Below are 20,251 nucleotides of genomic sequence, written 5' to 3' on the forward strand. Positions count from 1 at the left end.
GCTTCATCTATGTCATCCAAATTTTGGATCATATTCCATGGAACTTTATATAGGTCATTGAGAAATTGTTCTTCACTAAAATTTTTGAATGATGTGTAAGTGATCGTTTTGTGTGTATTTTTCTTATTTCTCTTGCATTTAACCTTTCTTGTCAAAAAAGTAGGATAGTGGTCACTACGACCAACATTCCGTACATTGACACAAGCCACATTGTCTGGTAGGTTGGTATAAATGTGATCAATAAGAGTGCTTGATTTTTCTATTATCCTTGTGAGCTCATTTACCAGCTGGACTTAAGGCCTAATGATTCAACAAATTCCATTCCAAATTGCTTTGGAGGAAGGTGGTCTATAAATGAAACCTACTAGGAATGATTTTGCATTATTTTGACAAATTTTCCACCCAGATACTCTCAATTTCATGTGACTCCAAGTCAAGTCGCCTTTTTACATTTACATCTTCCCTAATGTATACAACAAGACCCGCTCCCCCCCCCCCCCCCCCCCCGCTGTCTCTCTGTTCCTACGTAATGGTTTATTGTAGCCTTGACAAGTGAAATATATCATCATTGTGGTTAGCATTTAATTTGGTTTCAGTGAGTCCTAAAACATGTATATTATTTTCCTTGGAAGACAACATTAACTTAAATCTTGTCTATTTTTCCCACCATACCTTGTACATTTAAGTGACCTATGTTAAAATCTTTTGTATTTAGTTTCATATCAATTACATGTATGTCATCATGCAATGGGGTACTCAGTGAGATTGTCTCCATACTACTTTTATCATTCTGACATCCTATTTCCATATTTAAATGTTCATATATATTAGCGTCTTCAAAGTCACATACAGACCCTGAAAGTCTGTTACCTTTTGCATTTACACTAGTGTCCATTGAATAGTTAGAGTCAAGGGTCTCACTAGGTACATTTAGATTTGTTGTAAATGAAGCAATGGCATTCTCCTCTTTGCCAGCTTCCTAATATGTATAATACATTGATTGACAAAGTCTTTGTTTGTGTCCATATTTATGGCATCTGAAGCACTCAATCTGTTTGCCATGATGGCATATCTGTGTCACATGCCCAGTTTCTCTACAGTAGAGACAGTACTCTTCATTATGGTGCCTGAAAATGAAGGCATACATGTTAATATTTCTCAGTAGTTGGGAGCTAGGTTCCTTTTCTGCTTAAATGAATTTTGTCTCTGTGGTAGAGACTTAGGATGATATCCTGGTTCTGAAGAAAGAAAGATGTGTATTGTGGAATGTACTGTAGGTTGAAGTCTTCACATAGGTCAATTATCAGATCATTGATTTCTTTTGCCTTGTGTCCACATGAGGAGGTAGTCCTGATATCATTATTTTACATGTATTTGGGCTGCAGTACCAAGCAGCATACAGTAAACTTTCAAAATCAGTTCTGATTTGATTTAATGACCTTGGTATTATACTTTTCAATATTGAGGAGCCAATTATTAGAGTCCTATCTTTTCTGGCTTGTGATTTCATGTGTTGGACTCTGGTTTGTATTTCAGACACATCTCTTGGAGGAAGGGGTGCTGAAATTGGTGTTTCAGTTGTGTGAACTACTTGAGTTGATTTTGACACATTTGTCTGAGCACTAGGAAATGCAGTTGTTGGTGCAGGCAACATACTTGTCTGAGCTGAGGGCCATGGGTGTACACTTATTGCTGGTGTAGGTGTGGCACATGACTGAGAAGGGGGTACTGTTGTTTGCAATGCAGGATTACTTTGGGTATCAGTTTTTATTTGCATGGTCATTTTACATTTTCTTTTGGCTGGTACTGGGATTGTCTGTGTTTGAGCACCTGACACTGTTGCTATTTGGGAGTCTGTCTGAATTGCTGTTTCACATGAGGTTACTTGCTCATTAATCCTTCCCTGTGCTGACTTAATAGCATGTAACTGTAGTTTTAATTCTTTAATTTTGGCCTCCAAGTTCCAAATTGTTTTTTGATGTGCACACATGGAGAAATCATTAAGGTTTAAGCCATCACTGCTGTGGTCATGATTTATGGAGTCTGTAATTGCCTGACACTCTGGAGGGGTGTTAATTTTATTGCCTGAGCCATTTAGGTCAAAGACTTTAGGAGCTGTTTCATGTTTGGTACTACATCTAGTTACTGGTGTAGATGTCAGCATATAGCTGCCTTTTGCATGGGTATTCTCATCCTGTCTACATTTACAGATAATATGATCTAACCATGTGAAACTGTTCAGCCCCTGTATAATTTTGTAAGACACATGTTGCTTTATACAATGTAGCTGTCACAGTGTTTTTCTCTTGTGTTCTTTAGATAATACCATTTTGAACATTTGAACTGCATGAAGTCATGCAAGGTTCTGAATCCAAGATCTGTTTTACAAAATCAAACTTTTGTGGATCTATATGCACAGTGATGCTATATTTATTATGTCTGACCCTCAGGAATTCTAGATAAATGTCAGCCATATTGGATAACTCCAAATCATCATCAGTACCACTGTTTTCATTTTCACTCTGAATATAACTTTCCTGCATGGCATTATCTGTGTGACTCTGATCTTCTGGCATACTAAAGCCAGAGAATGATGCAGAAAAGTTTGAGCTGAGTTTTTTGAGTAAGGAACATACAAGGCTGGTATTTAAATATGTTTCCATGATTCTGATATTTTCAGCTTGTTCATAACAGTAATAGAAAGTATATGAAATCCTTATATATGACTAGCACATATCCATAAACTTTTGAATGAAACTTGCATAATGTGTTTGAGTTGGTATCAACTGAAGTTCAGATATGGTAGATGTAGTTCAATTTCAAGTTAATCTACTTCGGTAGCCATCTTGGATAACCTAAAATCCTTTGTTTTAAAGAGGTTTCCAAATTCACTTGAATAAATGAAAACGTGCACATTAAATTTCACTTACACTAACTTAATATTGTCATAAATTCACAGTATAAATTATGGCAATAGGTATTAGGATATTTAACACCAGTTTTTACACCAAGTTCATTGAACTGAGTAGAGCTGTGTTAAGACCATATATACATGGCAGCCATCTTGTCATATTACAACCCTAAATGTGGCAATGGCAGTCACAGAACCATCAATGGAACAGGAGAGTACCATTTAACATTACTGGCAGTTATGGTCCCTGAGAACATGAATGGGAGGCTTATAAACTGTATTAGTAATAACAGCAACTGTATTATCTTATAAATTAGTTTAGGTTTCTACTGGTCATAACTGTGGGCAGGCTCAGCTGTGTTTATTTCCAGATAACTGTAGAGTGTGTGTGTGTGTGATTTGAATTTTTAATGCAGCTTTAACAATTTTGTAGTCATATCGCTATGATGTCTGTAGTGTGGCAGTTTATAGTCACATCTAGCACTGGGGTATTCACTATGATGTCTGCAGTGCGGCAGACATTTAGCATAATGTCCCACCCACTTACATTATCCTGACACCAGGCCGACCAGTCCTAACACTAACCTCTTAATGCTGAGTGCCAAGCAAGGCAGCAGCTAGTACCATATTTTAAAGTCTTTGGCATGACTTGGCACGTTTTCAACCCGCAATCTCCTACTTTTGAGGCGGATGCGTTAACCACTTTGCCCAATGGAGTGAAACTGTACAGAGTGCTTCTGTCCTAAAATACCAATGAATGAAACCCTAAATTAATAATTATATACAAGTTGACATGGTGCCTTTTGGGCTTTGTTTATTGTATGATTTTTCAGTTGCTATTTTATAACCTGATATATTGTAGAAAAAATTAAACTTCTAAAGACACACACACAAACACACATGTAACAGCAAGAGAGAGAGAGAGAGCGACTCAGCATATCTGTCATAACATGATGTATCATGCTTGCAACAAAGATTTGTAACTCAGTGACGGTCATTATTCAAAAATAAAAATTTCCAGTAATCTTTAAAAAGACAAAAGTAAGAAAACAGCAGTGGGGTGGGGTGGGGGTAGGTGAACAGACCACTTTTTAGATAAGACCATTCATGATAACAAAGCTTTCGACAAAAATGAAAATGCAAAGTCAATAATGCCAAACCAAAACTTCTAAGCAAGTGAAGTCTCTAACTGAGCTACTCATTTGTTATCTTATCTTTTCAAATTTGTATGCGTCCTAGTTTGCCTACCCGGACACTCACTATTGGTCATCCCCTCCCTGCTGCTGTGTGACCTGACAGAGTCAAAGATGTAAAAAAAGGTGGCATAATTAAATCATTAATAATATCAAATAATAACTCTAAACATGGAATCTCGCACAACTAAACTAGCTCAACAGTGACTACTGGCAATTAAAAAATATCTTCCAGTCCAAGATTCTGTCAAACAAAAATTACAAGAAGGCTGCCATGCGAAGGCTGCCATGGGTCTTCTTTCCATGCTGGAGTAAACAGCTAAAGCAACTGAACAAACCGCTAAGCAATGGAAAAATAGCAGAAAGAACTAAAAAAAAAAAAAAAGATTTTAAGAGAACTTCCAGATGAAATAGCTGTGGTTCAACCACAAGCAAAAACACAAGAAATACTTGAAGGTATTCATCGGCTTCACTCTGATGTAGCCGATATAAAAGATCTTATATCAGAACTAAAACCAGAACAAGATTGTAAAATACCACCAACCAAATTTACCAATGATGGTCTCAGGAAACTTCAAGAGAATCCCATAGTGGTTGGTGCAGTAGGATATTCCATTCATAGTACATTATTAGATTAAAAAAATGCTAATATTTTAGAATCAAAATGGCTTCTGTTTGTATTTCAAATGTCGCGTGGTACAAGCAAAATCAGCAAGAAATATAAAACTGACTTTGACAATTTCGTAAAACAAATCATGAGGTAAAAAAATCCCCATTACTTGGAGATACATTATCACCCAAACGATCATTATTCAGACCACCTTGTATTGAGGAGGAAGAAGCAACTGGAAGTGGTCTGTCCAACGCTAGCGATTGGGTCACTCAAGGAAGTGTCCTTGATAAACTTTTTCCCAATATGTCCTTGCTGACGTGGACAGACTAGAAATTCTGATTGGTGGAAGATGAGCCAGCAATAATTCATCAGAAATCATTAATGAATCAGCTGATATTTGTCAGATTATTTACAGGCGGTATCATAGACATTAATGTTTATTGGTCTCTCATTGATGACATTATTGATGATTATTGCGATGATTGAGGTTATGCAATTAGATCAGTGACAAGAAAATAAGATGAACATACATAATGCTCAACATGGACTGATAATGGTCAGGGTGATAAATTCATGATTACTGACTTATAAAGCAATCTACGGAGATGAATTCAGCGATGTTGTTCAGGGTCTATTTAGAAGGATAGTCCCAAATTCGTGATTACCGACTTATAAAGCAATCTACCGAGATGGATTCAGCGATGTTGTTCAGGGTCTACTTAGAAGGATAGAAGGATAGCCCCAAAAGCAATACCAATTGCAAAGCAACTAGGAATGAAAGCTTATGACGTTGTTCATAATAAAGGTATTGGTACTATCGGTGATGTTGCCAGTAAAGCATTCTCAGCAATCAAGAATAGACTAGCATCATTAATATTAATACGATGAAAACCACAGCCAGTAAAACTGCCCAGCACTTAAGTTATGCCTGCAAATGTCAGTAAAATAATAAATCAAGTTGCATGTAAAAAACTAGCAGAGTTATCTGGTATCCCCCTGCCAGAAAAAGAAAAAATATGGCTGCTAGTCTAATAGCAGGAAGTGGCCTTCTTTTCAGATGATAACAATTATAAAATGTTTAAACGTGCATCTGATCCCGCATTTAACATGGATGCACCAGTTCTCAAGGATGAATCTATGCGCGATTATCAATATTATTCTTACGACGCATGACAGCCAAATCAGCATGGAAAAATCAAACTGCAAGTTCATGATACAAGTCAATATTTCTTACCCGCTGAAGCATTTACTGAAGTAGACGGTGAAATTTTAAAAACAAGTGATACTGAATATGGAGCTGATGTTAAAGTTGGTTTTGTTAATAATGGCATTATGGCATTATTCAACAGTGCTACACATGTGATTGATGGAAGAAACACTGAAATATGCCAGAATGACATCGATATTGAGCCATGACGTTATTGGATCTAGTAAGATATTCCAATGATTATTCAAGATCAGCTGGTCCATCAATGATGTTTACTAAAGACACTTCTGACTATGCTGACAACAGACAGTATATTAGACGACCTAGAAACAATACCAGCAACACTTATGCTGATGTGTGGCATGGTGCTAATCCAGAATTCAACTTAGTATTTGCAGCATGTCGATCAATGGTAAAGAATGGAAGCAGAAGATTTTCATGTGCAATTCCACTGTCACATATCTTTGGATTTTGCAGAAATTTCAGAAAGGTTATTTCTGGAGCCAAACACACAGTTGTACTTGTGAGAAAGTCTACCAATGAAGATGTAATCTGGCACACTATTGGTGATGCTGGGAAAGTAATGCTGACAAAACTTTCATTGTGGATGCCAACAATGATACCATCACTTGCTGAAGAACAACGGTTGCTCTATTTTATGAGTCAAGGTGGTAAATCAACATTATCATGCCTGACGATGACCACAGATAGTGTTCAAAGTAACACAAATGGTTAATTAACATGGCAGATAGCATCGCAGCAATGTGTTTCTGCACTGCAACATATATTTGTTGCTTTCCAAAATACGGAATGAGCAAACACACAGTGCAATCTTTTGTGTAACAAACTTGGTGTTACTTAAGTTTCATTAAGGATAAATGGGTATCAAGAACGAGCTGAGGACATAATACTGAACTTTGAGAATAATATCAGTTTGATGTGACGTGATCAAAATGTTAATTTTGGTCTGCAAATATCACAACTGAAATTTACAATGCTGTATCCAATCTATTACATTTCGCTGGAACACATGGATTTATTTAGACAATTTGTTGTTGATATAAATTTTTGAGCTTGTGTGGCAAGAGGAGCTAAAGCAAATTAAAGAGCAATCATTGTTATACTCTTAGACAAAACAATGTTGCTTGAAGGAGCTTGTGGACAAATAAGAGTCATTGATGCCCCAGCAGAAAACATGTAATTAAATCACTCATGATATTATAATGTCATATCATCATGTTTGTGTTACTTTGACTCCTTGTCAAATTAAAATGCTACAATCAGTATCAAAAAGGAACTGAGGAATAAAAATTGCTGAAATCAGAACAAATCTCAGGTGGTCCAAATAAATTATCACTGACAGAACATCAACTCAGGCACTTCAATGACTCCAAGTGAACAAAGACCGGTGTTAGACTTAATCTTTCTGCAGGTGCTATTAAAGACACAGTCAAGACAGGTGGTACATTTCCACTTCTTGCAGCTATACCAGCATTGATAGCCGTTGCAGCCCCAGCTGTGGCAAAAGCAGCTGCACTTGGTGTTGTTAGAACTGCTGCTGGGATGGCATTAAAGAAAGCAACAGGTCACGGAATCAAGACTTCCAAATGAAGGTCGTTCCACAGGGAAAGGTCTAAGACTGCCAGGAACTCCCCACTTGTGGTATAGTCAAGGTCTAAGACTGCCAGGAACTCCCCACTTGTGGTACAGTCAAGGTCTGAGACCAGGAACTCCCCACTTGTGGTACAGTCAAGGTCTGAGACTGCCAGGAACTTCCCACTTGTGGTATGGTCAAGGTCTATGACTGCCAGGAACTCCCCACTTGTGGTACAGTCAAGGTCTGAGACTGCTGGGACACTTTGCTGATTCTTCCTATGTCCAATTTTGATTTAATTAATGCTGCTAGGTGATTAAACTAAAACTTCAGAGGTGTTTTTATGCATGATCAATTACCAAAACAATCAAACTGTGTGGACACCAATATCATTAATCTCAATGGAAGTTCTGGACCAGGCACTCACTGGGTTGCATACGTGATTGATCGATGTGGAGTTGTTTATTTTGATTCATATGGGTTGGCACCACCAAAAGAATTTTTAAAATATGTTAGCAGAGTGCAAAGCATTCCACTGATCTGGTGTTCAACTTTACCAACACAGATACTAACCGATCCACCAATATATGTCCGTTAAGTAATTGCTGTACTTGACGCTGTCTCAAGGTCACTAACACCACCTCATAAAGTTGTGCACATGTATACATCATCGTCCAACATTTTAAACGGGTCTTTGTGTAATATACAATGGTAGATATTTACAGAAGATCTACCTGAGTTAGACTCAGGGCAAGCCCCAAAGTGACTTATCCAAATATGCATCCCTTGACATGGGCAAGAATGAACTCGCTGATCTTGCAAATGTGGACCAAAATAAAGTCGTTTTTCAGGATAAACAACGACCATTAAAGACAAGCAATATCCCATTGACAGATATTATTCTGTGGGTTCCAGATGCGACCAAAGACAACTTAACCATATTTACTAAAAACATTAAAATGAAAACACTCATGGGAGAGATTACTGGACACATCAGAAGAATTGGAGATATTATGTATGGTGTTTTTAACATGAGTAAAAATACAATTATTAATGTGAGAGAACCAAAATCAGACAATGATGTGACAACAAAAAGGTATGTAGACAGCAACAACAACATGATCAGAACAGAGACTGATGAAGGTTTACTAGTGATACAATGACTGGTTCCCTCAACATAGCTAAAAATAAAATTACTGATCTTGGATCTATGTTAGTGATGCTGGATCAAAATGACTAAGAAATATTTGTGGTGGAACCCGAAGATAAAGGCACCCCCATGTTGTACTATTCGTGTCTTGAATTCATCGCTAACCTGCCACCTACTTAAAATTTAGCATTTTATATAATGGATAGTGTACCATAAAGTATTTTTGTGACATACCCAAATGAAAAATATCATCGATGAGTATACAGTAGAACAAAAAAAATACCACAGACATGTCATTGTTTCTGACATAATTGTGTACTCTGTATCTGCGGTCATCACTGGAATATTAACTGTCATCGGCACATTGTCAGCATCATACATAATAGCACAAGTGATATGAACTGGTGTTTCAGATGCAACACGAATTGCTTATATTCTTAACATCATCACAAAAAAAATATCCATGTGCATGGCTGATAAATTACATGAATATACAACAAAACTGCACATGGCAATAAACAAGTATGCGAGGTTATCCTCACTGATATCATCAGGTCTGAATGATGAAATAATATCAGATCAGGATTTCACAGAAATGATTAAGATTTATCATGAAGCAATGACGTAGTTGTCAGGAGACAAGGCAGAATCTATGAAACATAATAATAATGTCGTCAATGTCTTCATCACAAGAATTACTACAACAGATTGTCAAAAACAATGATGATATCAGCAAGCTCAACCAATCCTGAGTTCAGCAACAACTTTCCAACTGCAATTCCAGTGAAAGAAATAGCACTAGCACAATTATGAGTATATCATAGTTGGCCAAATATTAGATCAAAGTCATTTGGTGGGTTGCAAGCAAATAATTATCTGGTATTTGCATACAAAATAAACCAGATGGAACACCAGACTTGAATGTTATGAGCATACCTATGGGCAGTTATCAAATCGAACAGATCAATGATGAATCCAAATGCAGAATCAAATCTATCACAGAAAAAAAATCCAGGATCAATATCGTGGTTTACAAACCAACATTATCAGCAGTGATAGAAATAAACTTGCTAGATTAGGCTGTTTATATATATCAGTTGTCGATGAGGACTGTGTTAGGATGGCCAGAAGTACAACCAACAGCACCTGTAGTACTACCGCAGCCGAAACAATCTGATTAAGCCACAAACAAATGAATATTCTTGTGACTTCCAGAATAATGAAAAAAAACATCCATGGAGGTTTGTGGATAGTGATAAGATATCTACTTTCACTGCGTCTGATGGTACAGAGCTTCCTCAATTATATTTCCCCAAAATTTGGTCGGAACAGGCTGATCCTCAACAAATGTGATTTGAAACCATTTCCGATGACATTAATTCTGAACACCTACATGTAAGCACCAGACTATGAAATTTATTTTCCAGTGTCACACAATATTACAACAATGATATAAACCAACAGATCATTGAAATGATACAAGATCTAAATCAGTTTGCATCAGACCTCAAGTATGTCAATAAAATTATCATTGAATCAATGAATGCAAACAGTGATGAATTTGCTAATTATCCATCCAACTCGATAACATTCAAGCAGTTTTCTAAAACACTATGCAATTACTGAAGTAGAATTATCAACATTTGTATTGCCAGGATTTAATGCCGATGTGCTAACGAAAACAGTCATTGATATTATCGATGAAAACTTTCCCAAAGTCATTGCCGCATGTAGAAAAATAACCCTACCAGCAAACACAGCAACGATCCTCATTGTAGAGGTCATCATGTTTCACCAGGTGTTCTCACAATCACATCAACGATCATAGTCAATCTTGTATGTGATACAAATGAAGGCAGCTATCAAGAAGATCTTGAAAAATCCAGTCAGGCCCATCAGGGATACATTTTATAAACATTTATGCCTCAAACCCACATGGATTTTTTATTGTGTTAGAACCTGTTAAATTAAAATCCAGTTTATCTGCGATGTCATAATCTGCTATTGTCATAGATACATTTCAAACTTACTGACCAGTGTGAATACCTTCTTGATTTGTGAGGGGAATTTTTAAAAATAAATTTGTATGTGAGAACATAGAGTGTCATCCTGACAAAATCAGGATTTTGTAAAATAAATAAAAATTCTTCTGTTTCTGAGTTTGTTGGTGGTTTTGTAAAATAAAAAAATGTCTGTCAAACAATTATTTATGTGGTATTATATATGTACCAACACGCGTGAGATTTTGTATACAACAAAGAGGTACTCGAAAGTGCCGTCAGAACAATCTTGACACTTCCCCACACAGAAAAGTTTAACGTTAATATACTTATTGAAAATTATGGTGATGATAAAGTTTTATTAATGCAGGAACAGTTAAATGAGCTGCAGCAAGAACATATTATTATGGCTGTATGTGATATAGATCAAATTCTTGATTAAAATTTGATAAGCTTAAACAAATATTCTGATTCAGGTTTTTGTTTTTACTATAGTCAGAAATGAATTATACCCCTTGTTTCATACTTTCACTTTGTTTAGCTGTTACCAGTGATGGTATCACTGCTTTCACTTTCACCCAATGACTTCATCTTGTCTTTGATATAATCCTTGATGGAATCAAGGGGTTTACAATCGGACACAATATTTTTTAACTGTTTTACACGTGCATTCACAATCTTTTATATTTTGTATTCGTGAGACAATTCTGATCTAATTTTCTCAATCACATGTGCAAGTGAAACAAATTATTCAACTTGTGTATCATCAACAGTCGCAAAGTATCTTTGACTGTTGGAATAATTTTATAAACTGGTATCCAGCTGGTAATGTATATGACCCAGGACTTGCGTCGTGCACCAATGTATGTGGTTGTCATGAGTGAGTGAGCAAGTGAGCGATCGTAATTCATGATTCCTGTGCGTCACGAGTATTAAAATCACTTCCACGCCAAACTAACAAAAAGCTTCAGGCATTCCTACTCAAGACTGGAGATGGACAACACTTCGAGCAGTGTGAGTTGTGAAGAGCACTGTTCTTTCACACAATTGAAAGACAAGGGATTGAATATAATTTGGAAAAATTATACCCTTTGAGTCTGGTAAGGGATAAATAGTTTTTCTGTGATAAAATTATAAATGCCAGTCGGGTGGGTTTCGGTCTCTGGTTGAACGCTTCAGTGGTTGCTGGCCTGAGTCTTTCTGTTGTGACACCTGTGGCGCCAGTGGGCTTAGGATCAACCCCACAGACTGGTGATCCGGATGTCCCTCTAATATGGTCGGGCTTTGAACTGACCTTTCGGCAGATATCTCTGGGGAACCAAACTCAGTACTCTCATGTGAGTAGAAAAATGACGTGTGGGTTCACTTAAACTACTGCCATATTGCTTAGACCTACTTGTTTGAAAGTTTACACTTTCAAGAGATTGGCTAATATGGGGATCGATAATAGATGGTGATCTATTAATAGGGGCAGCTCGTGTAGAGTGTTCACAGAACTGAACATTATCCTTCCTGGCCCAACCGGGTCATCTTTGTGGTATAACATACCGGTTGGAGTCCGAGTCAGAACTCGAAGATTCAGAAACTCGACTCCAAAGGGCTAGCGTTAGGTATACCAGGTTTCTTCTGAACCTTTTTCATGGGGACTAGATCACAAGGAAGGTAGTCAAAGGGCAAAAGCATATTACAATACAATGTGCGCGTGGACCCTTGACCCTCCTTACCTTGTACACAGGTATATCTACCTTGGTAACTTCGTTCCTGCAGTGATTCAAAATCATAAATAATTTTTTCTGGATCAAGTCGATCAAAGGTTTGGATATGATATAATTTTTGAAAAGCTGAAATACTTGCATTAATATTTTCGTAATTCATTAAAACATAAATTTGTTTAAAATAAAATAAAAATATTTCTATTAGGGGTGCCAGAATTACATGTAGAATTAAGTTAGTTAAGATTATATGTTGTGCCATCCTAAATACATTCCTAGTTGAGGAATACATTGCACACACACACACACACACACACACACACACACACACAAATGGGGGCCTTCTCTATGTTCAAAAGATTTCTGCACATCCTCCCATGATCAACCCTGGGGAGTGCAAAGAGCACCCATCATATGGTGACATGGTGGGAATGTGTACATTATCTGTTGAATATCGAGCATCACTCTTTCAAAAGTACATAATAACTGGTGAGTGCCCCTTTAAAGAGCACATATGTATTTTTATTGTATGATTTCATTTTGATTGTATTGCTGACAAATTTAAGTCGCAAGCATCAAAACAGTCTTTTTTAATAATTCTCCAGTATTTCCCCCCACAGAACAATATTTATTAGTGTCAGAGTCTCACACAAACCCAGCCCCCACCCCATGATGAAAAGTGAGCTATTTTAAAAATGCACATTACATTTTGTCAACATAGCAACCAATGTTATGCTGAAAGATAGGAACATGAAACTGGCCAGAATAATTTCTGAGATTTCACCAATAAATTCTGCAGTTTGAAAAGGGATAGAACAGATGTGGTTTATGAAGGTCAAAGGTCAAAGGTTAAAATATTTGCTTATTGTTTAATATGGAAGAAAGTGAATTTGCTTAGCTATCATTCATTTTTTAATTTCATTGCAAATAAATGAAAAGAAACATTTTCACCATATATTTCTTTTACTTAATGTAAAAGTTTTAAATTTAAGTTGACTTTATTTCTAAATTCTAAGACTTCTAATTTCCCCATAATTAAGGTCATTACTCACACAATACTGTCTCAAGGCATATTATGTAAGCAAGAACAAAATAAGCATAATTAGCTTATTTTCATGGATAAAATCAATGTTAATGTACCATTTTGTTCAGAACATCATACACAATGATATGAAAATAAGAAAAATAATTGCATAAATGTTTATATTTGTAATAAGGTTGCGCTCTACAGTTTTGTATTTTGCATAGGGTTAGAATTTTAAAGAAAAAGACTTTCCCTGGGTTTCTTCACTGGTTATACTATTTAAAAAAGACATTGTATATCTCAGGTATTGTTCCAGCTTGGCCTTACATCAGATGTGCACCTTTCTAAAAAGTACTAGCTCCACTTGATCATTTTCAGTTCCTGGACTTTAGAAGTAAATTGTAGAAAAAAGAGCTGATAACTTTGTTTACATTTGATATATTTGGTAATTCATCCATTGCACTTTCAGAACTGGTATTGTCTGGTTGGGCAAAATTCATTTACCCAATTTTAATAGGTGCTACAGATAGTGTGCTTTAGACTAATTCAGGCTGATATTTTTAGCACAAGGGAGTAGTCATTTTAGTTAGCAGTGTGCTTAGACCATCTACAATTTCCATAAGTACAATATCCAAAGAAATGACAGCCACATTACATGAAAGTAGCATAGAGATAAGCCAACATTCTCTCCCTTGTGCATGTTTCAAATACAAACAACTTCACCTATCATACTTACTCTCTCAAAAATACACAACTGGTGAGCACCCCCATCATAAAATGCAAGTGAGGTTACTCTCTAATCTCTCTATCTGTCCTTGACAGAGTTATCTCCCTTGATCTGGAGTGTTTTTGCAGACGAAGCCAAAACGGTCTTAGGAGTGGCAGTGTCTGCCCCTGACACAGTCAGGAGATACACAAATGTTATTTTTTGTTTATATTTCTATGAAAATGCTGATCTGGTTTTTTATTATGCATTTTGCTGTATTGAAGCTGGAAAATTTCAGAAATATTTGCCAGCTGCATATATTGATGGAAATTCTATTTCTTTGCTGTCTCTACGTTCAAAGATGTAACTGCTTTTGTGTGATTAATACTACCATCAGTATTTCCAAATTTGCAACTCTGACTTTGTGTAGCACTTGCAAATTACACAAAAAATTATTAAGTTTTCGGCTGTTAATATGATCAATTATATGACCTTTTTTTACCAGTCCACAAAAACATTCATTGATAAATTTATGACAAAGATATCTTTTTTCCAGCAGTAAATGTAAGATAACCAGCATTATCAACTGAACTAGCCGGGATTTGTCATCTACAGTTCCTAATTACACCATCATGAGATGACTCATAACTTTTCATTAAGGGAATTCTCCTTGCTCCATTTATCTAGTAAATATTGTCTAAATTGTTGTTTTATGCTATATATTTAGCAAGATAGTCTTCAGCACTTTTTATAGGAGATTCATCAACCATGATAATACTGATGCCATTTGCATTGATGGCATTATTTTTTTTAGCCATAATACCAGTTTAAAACTTTGTATTTTCTGCCTACACAGTCTACATACAACTGCGATTTTCCAGCGTTACATTCAAACATTGTTTTGGCCTTGACTCCCTCATCAGACGCTTCATAGGTGATATCATCAGAATTCATTTACATAAGCCCTATTAAAAAGGACTTGTAGAGCCAATCATCAACCATTTGCAGCTATTCTTCGCTTGAATCATTATATATTATTAATTTAAGTTTAATTTAAATATATATTTTCCTTAATTATAACATGGAAGAATTTATGAGATTATCTGTGATTAAACTTTCTCAAAGGAGATCAAAACGAGTTGACGTCAACAAGCATATTGCTTATGCCAAGGCAATCATTGAATCAGAATCAATCATATCGTTGAAGCCAAGAAAGAGTTTCACAACAATGGTGCAGCTTATGTGTGGTCAACTTTCAGAATTAGTGTAGTAAGTTTTGATAAATTTATTATCGATGAAGAATAGATTCCCTGATAACGTGGTTAGAGTTGCCACAGATTTTATATCAATAAAATATATACGGATTTATTAAAGATTGTTACTATGCATCAATGGGACAAATGGAGAACAAAGCAAGAAAATGCTTAGTTATTCTGAATCACCTGACATTGAATCTAAGCATATATACCACAAGTATAATCAAATGTCATTATTATCATCAGCACTATTGGTATATGATCCTGTAGCTAGACATAAAACTGTTCATCTTTACATGTGTGGTGGTTCTGGTAAAACAACGTGTGCGATTGAATTATTCCTGAACAGTTGTTCAGTGAATCTTGATATGGTTGTGTATAATCGGCTCGCCAGAGAAATGAGCAAACGTAGAGTTAAATCTTAAACGTATCATAGTTTCTTTAGATCAAAAGGAGATGCATCATCTCCTGAACAAATGTGTTAAAAATACATTCCCAATTTCATTATTTGGGATGAATTATACAGAGTGTCACTAGTTGTTTTAAAAACATTTCTTTGATCAATTATTGACTCACAATACTTCTGTTATTATGTGTGGCATTCATGGTCAACCTCCACATTTTGTTTGATCATCTCCGCATGAATGGCTAAAAACGTTTGTAGATTACTATGATGATTACCAAGCGCTTGATCCAGAAAAGAGAGTTAAAAAAAATTAATCAGACTGCAGCCAGATAAAATACAGTGTGAAATAATGCATGAAGTAATTCCATAAACTCCTACGAATGATTCTTGGAATATGTGGAGCCCTACTGATCTGACGGTTGCGAGTAGAAAGATAGTTCATGATACACTTCAACAACAATTATTTCTGTTGCATAAAGAAGCATTTTCAGATTTACCTCTACCATTGTGTTATCGACCAGCAGAAACACGAAAACAAAATATTGAAGCTGAGATTCCTGGTCACAGTGATAAACAAAATCTTGTGTTAAATATTTGTTTTATTTCTGCTGATTTTGTTGAGAGCACACTAATGATAGATAAATCTAAATGGATGCTAGGATATGCTATAACGATTCATTCATCACAAAGATTAACTATTTCCGACACAAATATCTGGATTGTTGATGATCATATTGAATGGTCAAATTTAGTTTCTTTGGCAGTGTCTTGTGTCAGAAGAATGTCTCAGCTACCAAGGGTTATAACAGACTTTACAGTAAATAAGAATGAAACTGCTAGTAATGGCGATCATGTAGTAAAGAAAAAATTAGCTGGTTATAAGCAATGTGACAAAAAAAATAAGCACGACTTTAATCTTAATGCTGAATTAATCATGACACTGAAACAGCAACAGAATAATCAATGTATGAGCTTTAACACAGTAATATTGTGGCAGTAGTTGAATAATATTCCAAGACAGTTTACTGTGGATAGAATTAATAGTAGTCTAGGTCACACGCGAAAATGTGATGCTGATCTGTCTTGAATGTGATCAAAATCTGGGTGCTGGTGCACTGCTTTCACAAAAGTGAAGGTGGTGGTAATTGTGTATCTTCAGGAATTACTTGTAATTGTTCATGTACAAATCCATGTTGAGGAACAGTTGAATCTAATCTGTGGATGTGATCACACTGGAAATTTAATATTTTGGTACACTCCAAATAGGATCTGCGATTTTTTTTTTACCTCCTTCAAGTTCACCAGGTTCATATAAGTATCTTACAGTCACATTACCTAATACTGCTGTTTTGAGAAAGAGTCATGTTGTTGTATTGGTATATGTTTTTTGTGATCACATTGATGGTTTTCACAGAAATTCCAAGAGTAATTTCATTATTTAATGCAGCTATCACACTTGGTAGTTTTGCAACCCATTCGCAAAATCTTTTGTCCACCTGAACTTTGTTAAGGGATATTTCCTGCGTGTATTGATATCCACACAATCGCTCAGCACGTGTTCGATTACATCGTGCAATGATTACATTGATCACAATGAATTGTGGTATGTCCTCATCTGATTTTGATGTTATATTGTTTCATCAGAGATGTTACTAGAGCAAGAAATTTTTTGTGGGGATCAACCTGTAGTATCTGTGGCCATTATAGACTGCCATGTTGATAAATTCATTTAAATGCAGGTGCAACTTCAGTTGCTGTTTTAGTTGATAATGGTTCTGCCTCTTTATATCTACTTGCAATGTCAACAACAGTTAATGCATAACTGTATGTGCGTGTATGTCTACCAATTTTAATGGTATCATGTGGTAAGAACAATGTTATCTGCCTGATGAAGAGTACTGACATCAAAATGTGCGTACTGAATTTTTGTAGGCGGTAGTAGATAAATATTGCCTGTCATGCTAACCAACTTGCAAAAACAGAACATGCAACACTTATCCAAAACCGTTATTATTGTCAGTGTAGAGAAATAAATCAAACACCATTAATAGTCAGTGTAGAAAAATATAACTAACACCATTAATAGCATAGTGTAGAGAAACATATCTAACACCAATAATAGTCAAAAGTGAGCATAACAGTTACAATCCCTTAAAAAAATCGTTAACATCTATTTTTGGTTTTATACAGCAAATCTGCAAAATTTGCAACTATTCAAGGAACATCACATGGAAACTCTACTTACTTGTCGGTAGATACTGCCACTGCATGGAAAAGCCTTTAATTCTTTCTGTACAGTGAAGAGATATTCCTCATTGTCAAGGCAGTAGCGAGTCTTTTTATTTATCACCTGCAAACAGATTGTACACATCTAAAAGGAAATCATATAATTACAACAACCTAAATATCACCCCTGATAGTAGGGTGTCAAACCATTTCAGGGAATCAAAAAATTCATATAGAAGATGTGCACTGTAGTGAGAGGTTGGAGGGAGGCAATCCTGTAAAACACAGTGTATGTATATATATATATATATATATATATATATATATATATATATATATATATATATATATATATATATATATGCATGCATGCATCTGTTTAACACCTTTTGGTTTATATGATAATGGTTATAGACTGACTTCAAGCTGAGACTTTTCCACAAATGTGGTTGTAAGTTTGACTGAGCACCTCTCATGGCTATGAGAGCCAAAATAAATGTAAATATGTTTGGGATGAATATGAAAAGATAAATAACATAAGTAGACTGTACAAGTTTGAGATGCTCATACTAAATAGATGATTACAAAATAGGGATCCACAGAATGCCTTTACTTGCCAGTGATCAAATTATAATGACTTAACTCTCTGATTTACACAGGTGAAATGAAATTCCAGCAAATCAGTGTACAAACATTGGTATCTGGTATTATTATACCAAATTGTATGCTGAATACAGTGACTTATGTGGAAGATATATCTCCTTCTTAGACCTTATCAGCAAATTTTAATGTTATGGGCACCACCGTCAAAAGAAACAGGGCTGACAAGAGGGCAGGACAACCAGGGATATATCCCTGGGGCCCAGGCATGTAAGGGGGCCTGGGCTGAACAACACATTTTTGATTTTATAAAAGAAAAATTTTGTTTGAAGAAGAACTAAGAGAGGCCAGGATGTTTCTTACCCCAGGGCTGGTGATTGCTCTCTATGGCCCTGAACAGAAACAATTATATCCATGTCTCTCCATTCAAAGGCAAGATAAATATTTGATAACTGGAGAAAAGTAAAAAGATAATGTATAAAATAGTTGAACATAAGAAGAAATAATTGATGGTGCAAATGAAAAACAAAGATGGAAGACTTCATTACTTACATATCCCCAGAAGAGGACATTCTCTTGGTAAGGCAGAAGGTCTGGCCATACATTCTGGAGGTACCAGCTGAAGGATTTACATTTAAGTCTGGATTTCCTATCAAATCTTTCAGACAGATCACCAGCATTTACAGCCTTAATATAAAAATAAAATCCTCAAGTATTCATTAAACGACAACATGTACCTGCATTATGAATCTACAGAAATCACTTAATAATTTGAAAATAAATTATGCAAGCACATGCTATAAGTAATGATCAAATGCAATCATTGTACAAGTTTTAAATTCAAATCCATATGCTGACAAAATCATTAAAAAAATCAAATTACTGTAATTTTGTTATCTTGATGACATATTACTTTCTGTAGTCAACTCATAAAACCCACTAGCTAATTGCTTGCCTGTGTAATTTTGTTATCTTGATGACATATTGCTTTCTGTAGTCCACTCATAAAACCCATTAGCTAATTGCTTGCATGAGTAATTTTGTTATCTTGATGACATATTGCTTTCTGTAGTCCACTCATAAAACCCATTAGCTAATTGCTTGCATGAGTAATTTTGTTATCTTGATGACATATTGCTTTGTGTATTTGACTCATAAAACCCACTAGCTAATTGCTTGCATGAGTAATTTTGTTATCTTGATGACATATTGCTTTGTGTATTCAACTCATAAAACCCATTAGCTAATTGCTTGCATGAGTAATTTTGTTATCTTGATGACATATTGCTTTCTGTATTTGACTCATAAAACCCATTAGCTAATTGCTTGCATGAGTAATTTTGCTCTTATTCTCATGCCACTTTACTCTCATGATACATATTTATACTTTACTCTCATGATACATATTTATACTTTACTCTCATGATACATATTTATACTTTACTCTCATGATACATATTTATACAAATGGGGTGGGAAGAGTCAGAGCAAACTTGGACTAACACCTTGTGAAAGACATCATGCTGACATTAGTGAGCTTGCTGATTAAACAGGAAGTCATAACACCTTGTGAAAGACATCAGGCTGACATTAGTGAGCTTGCTGATTAAACAGGAAGTCATAACACCTTGTGAAAGACATCATGCTGACATT

The 20,251-nt window shown here is 35.6% G+C and overlaps 1 protein-coding gene across 1 annotated transcript in view; it reads right to left on the bottom strand.

Moving 5' to 3' along the window:
- Positions 1-20,251, bottom strand: part of LOC149800814 (polypeptide N-acetylgalactosaminyltransferase 13-like) — an 82,550-nt gene that overhangs the window by 18,645 nt on the left and 43,654 nt on the right. The window contains exons 7-8 of the mRNA XM_089954809.1: positions 19,151-19,285; positions 18,018-18,122 (exon numbers count right to left, since the gene is read on the bottom strand). Of these exons, the coding sequence (XP_089810935.1) occupies positions 18,018-18,122; positions 19,151-19,285 (240 nt within the window). The remainder of the gene's footprint in view (positions 1-18,017; positions 18,123-19,150; positions 19,286-20,251) is intronic.

Source organism: Sinohyriopsis cumingii, chromosome 4, assembly GCF_028554795.1.
Source record: "Sinohyriopsis cumingii isolate HCF-2022 chromosome 4, ASM2855479v2, whole genome shotgun sequence".
NCBI classification, from domain to species: Eukaryota; Metazoa; Mollusca; class Bivalvia; order Unionida; family Unionidae; genus Sinohyriopsis; species Sinohyriopsis cumingii.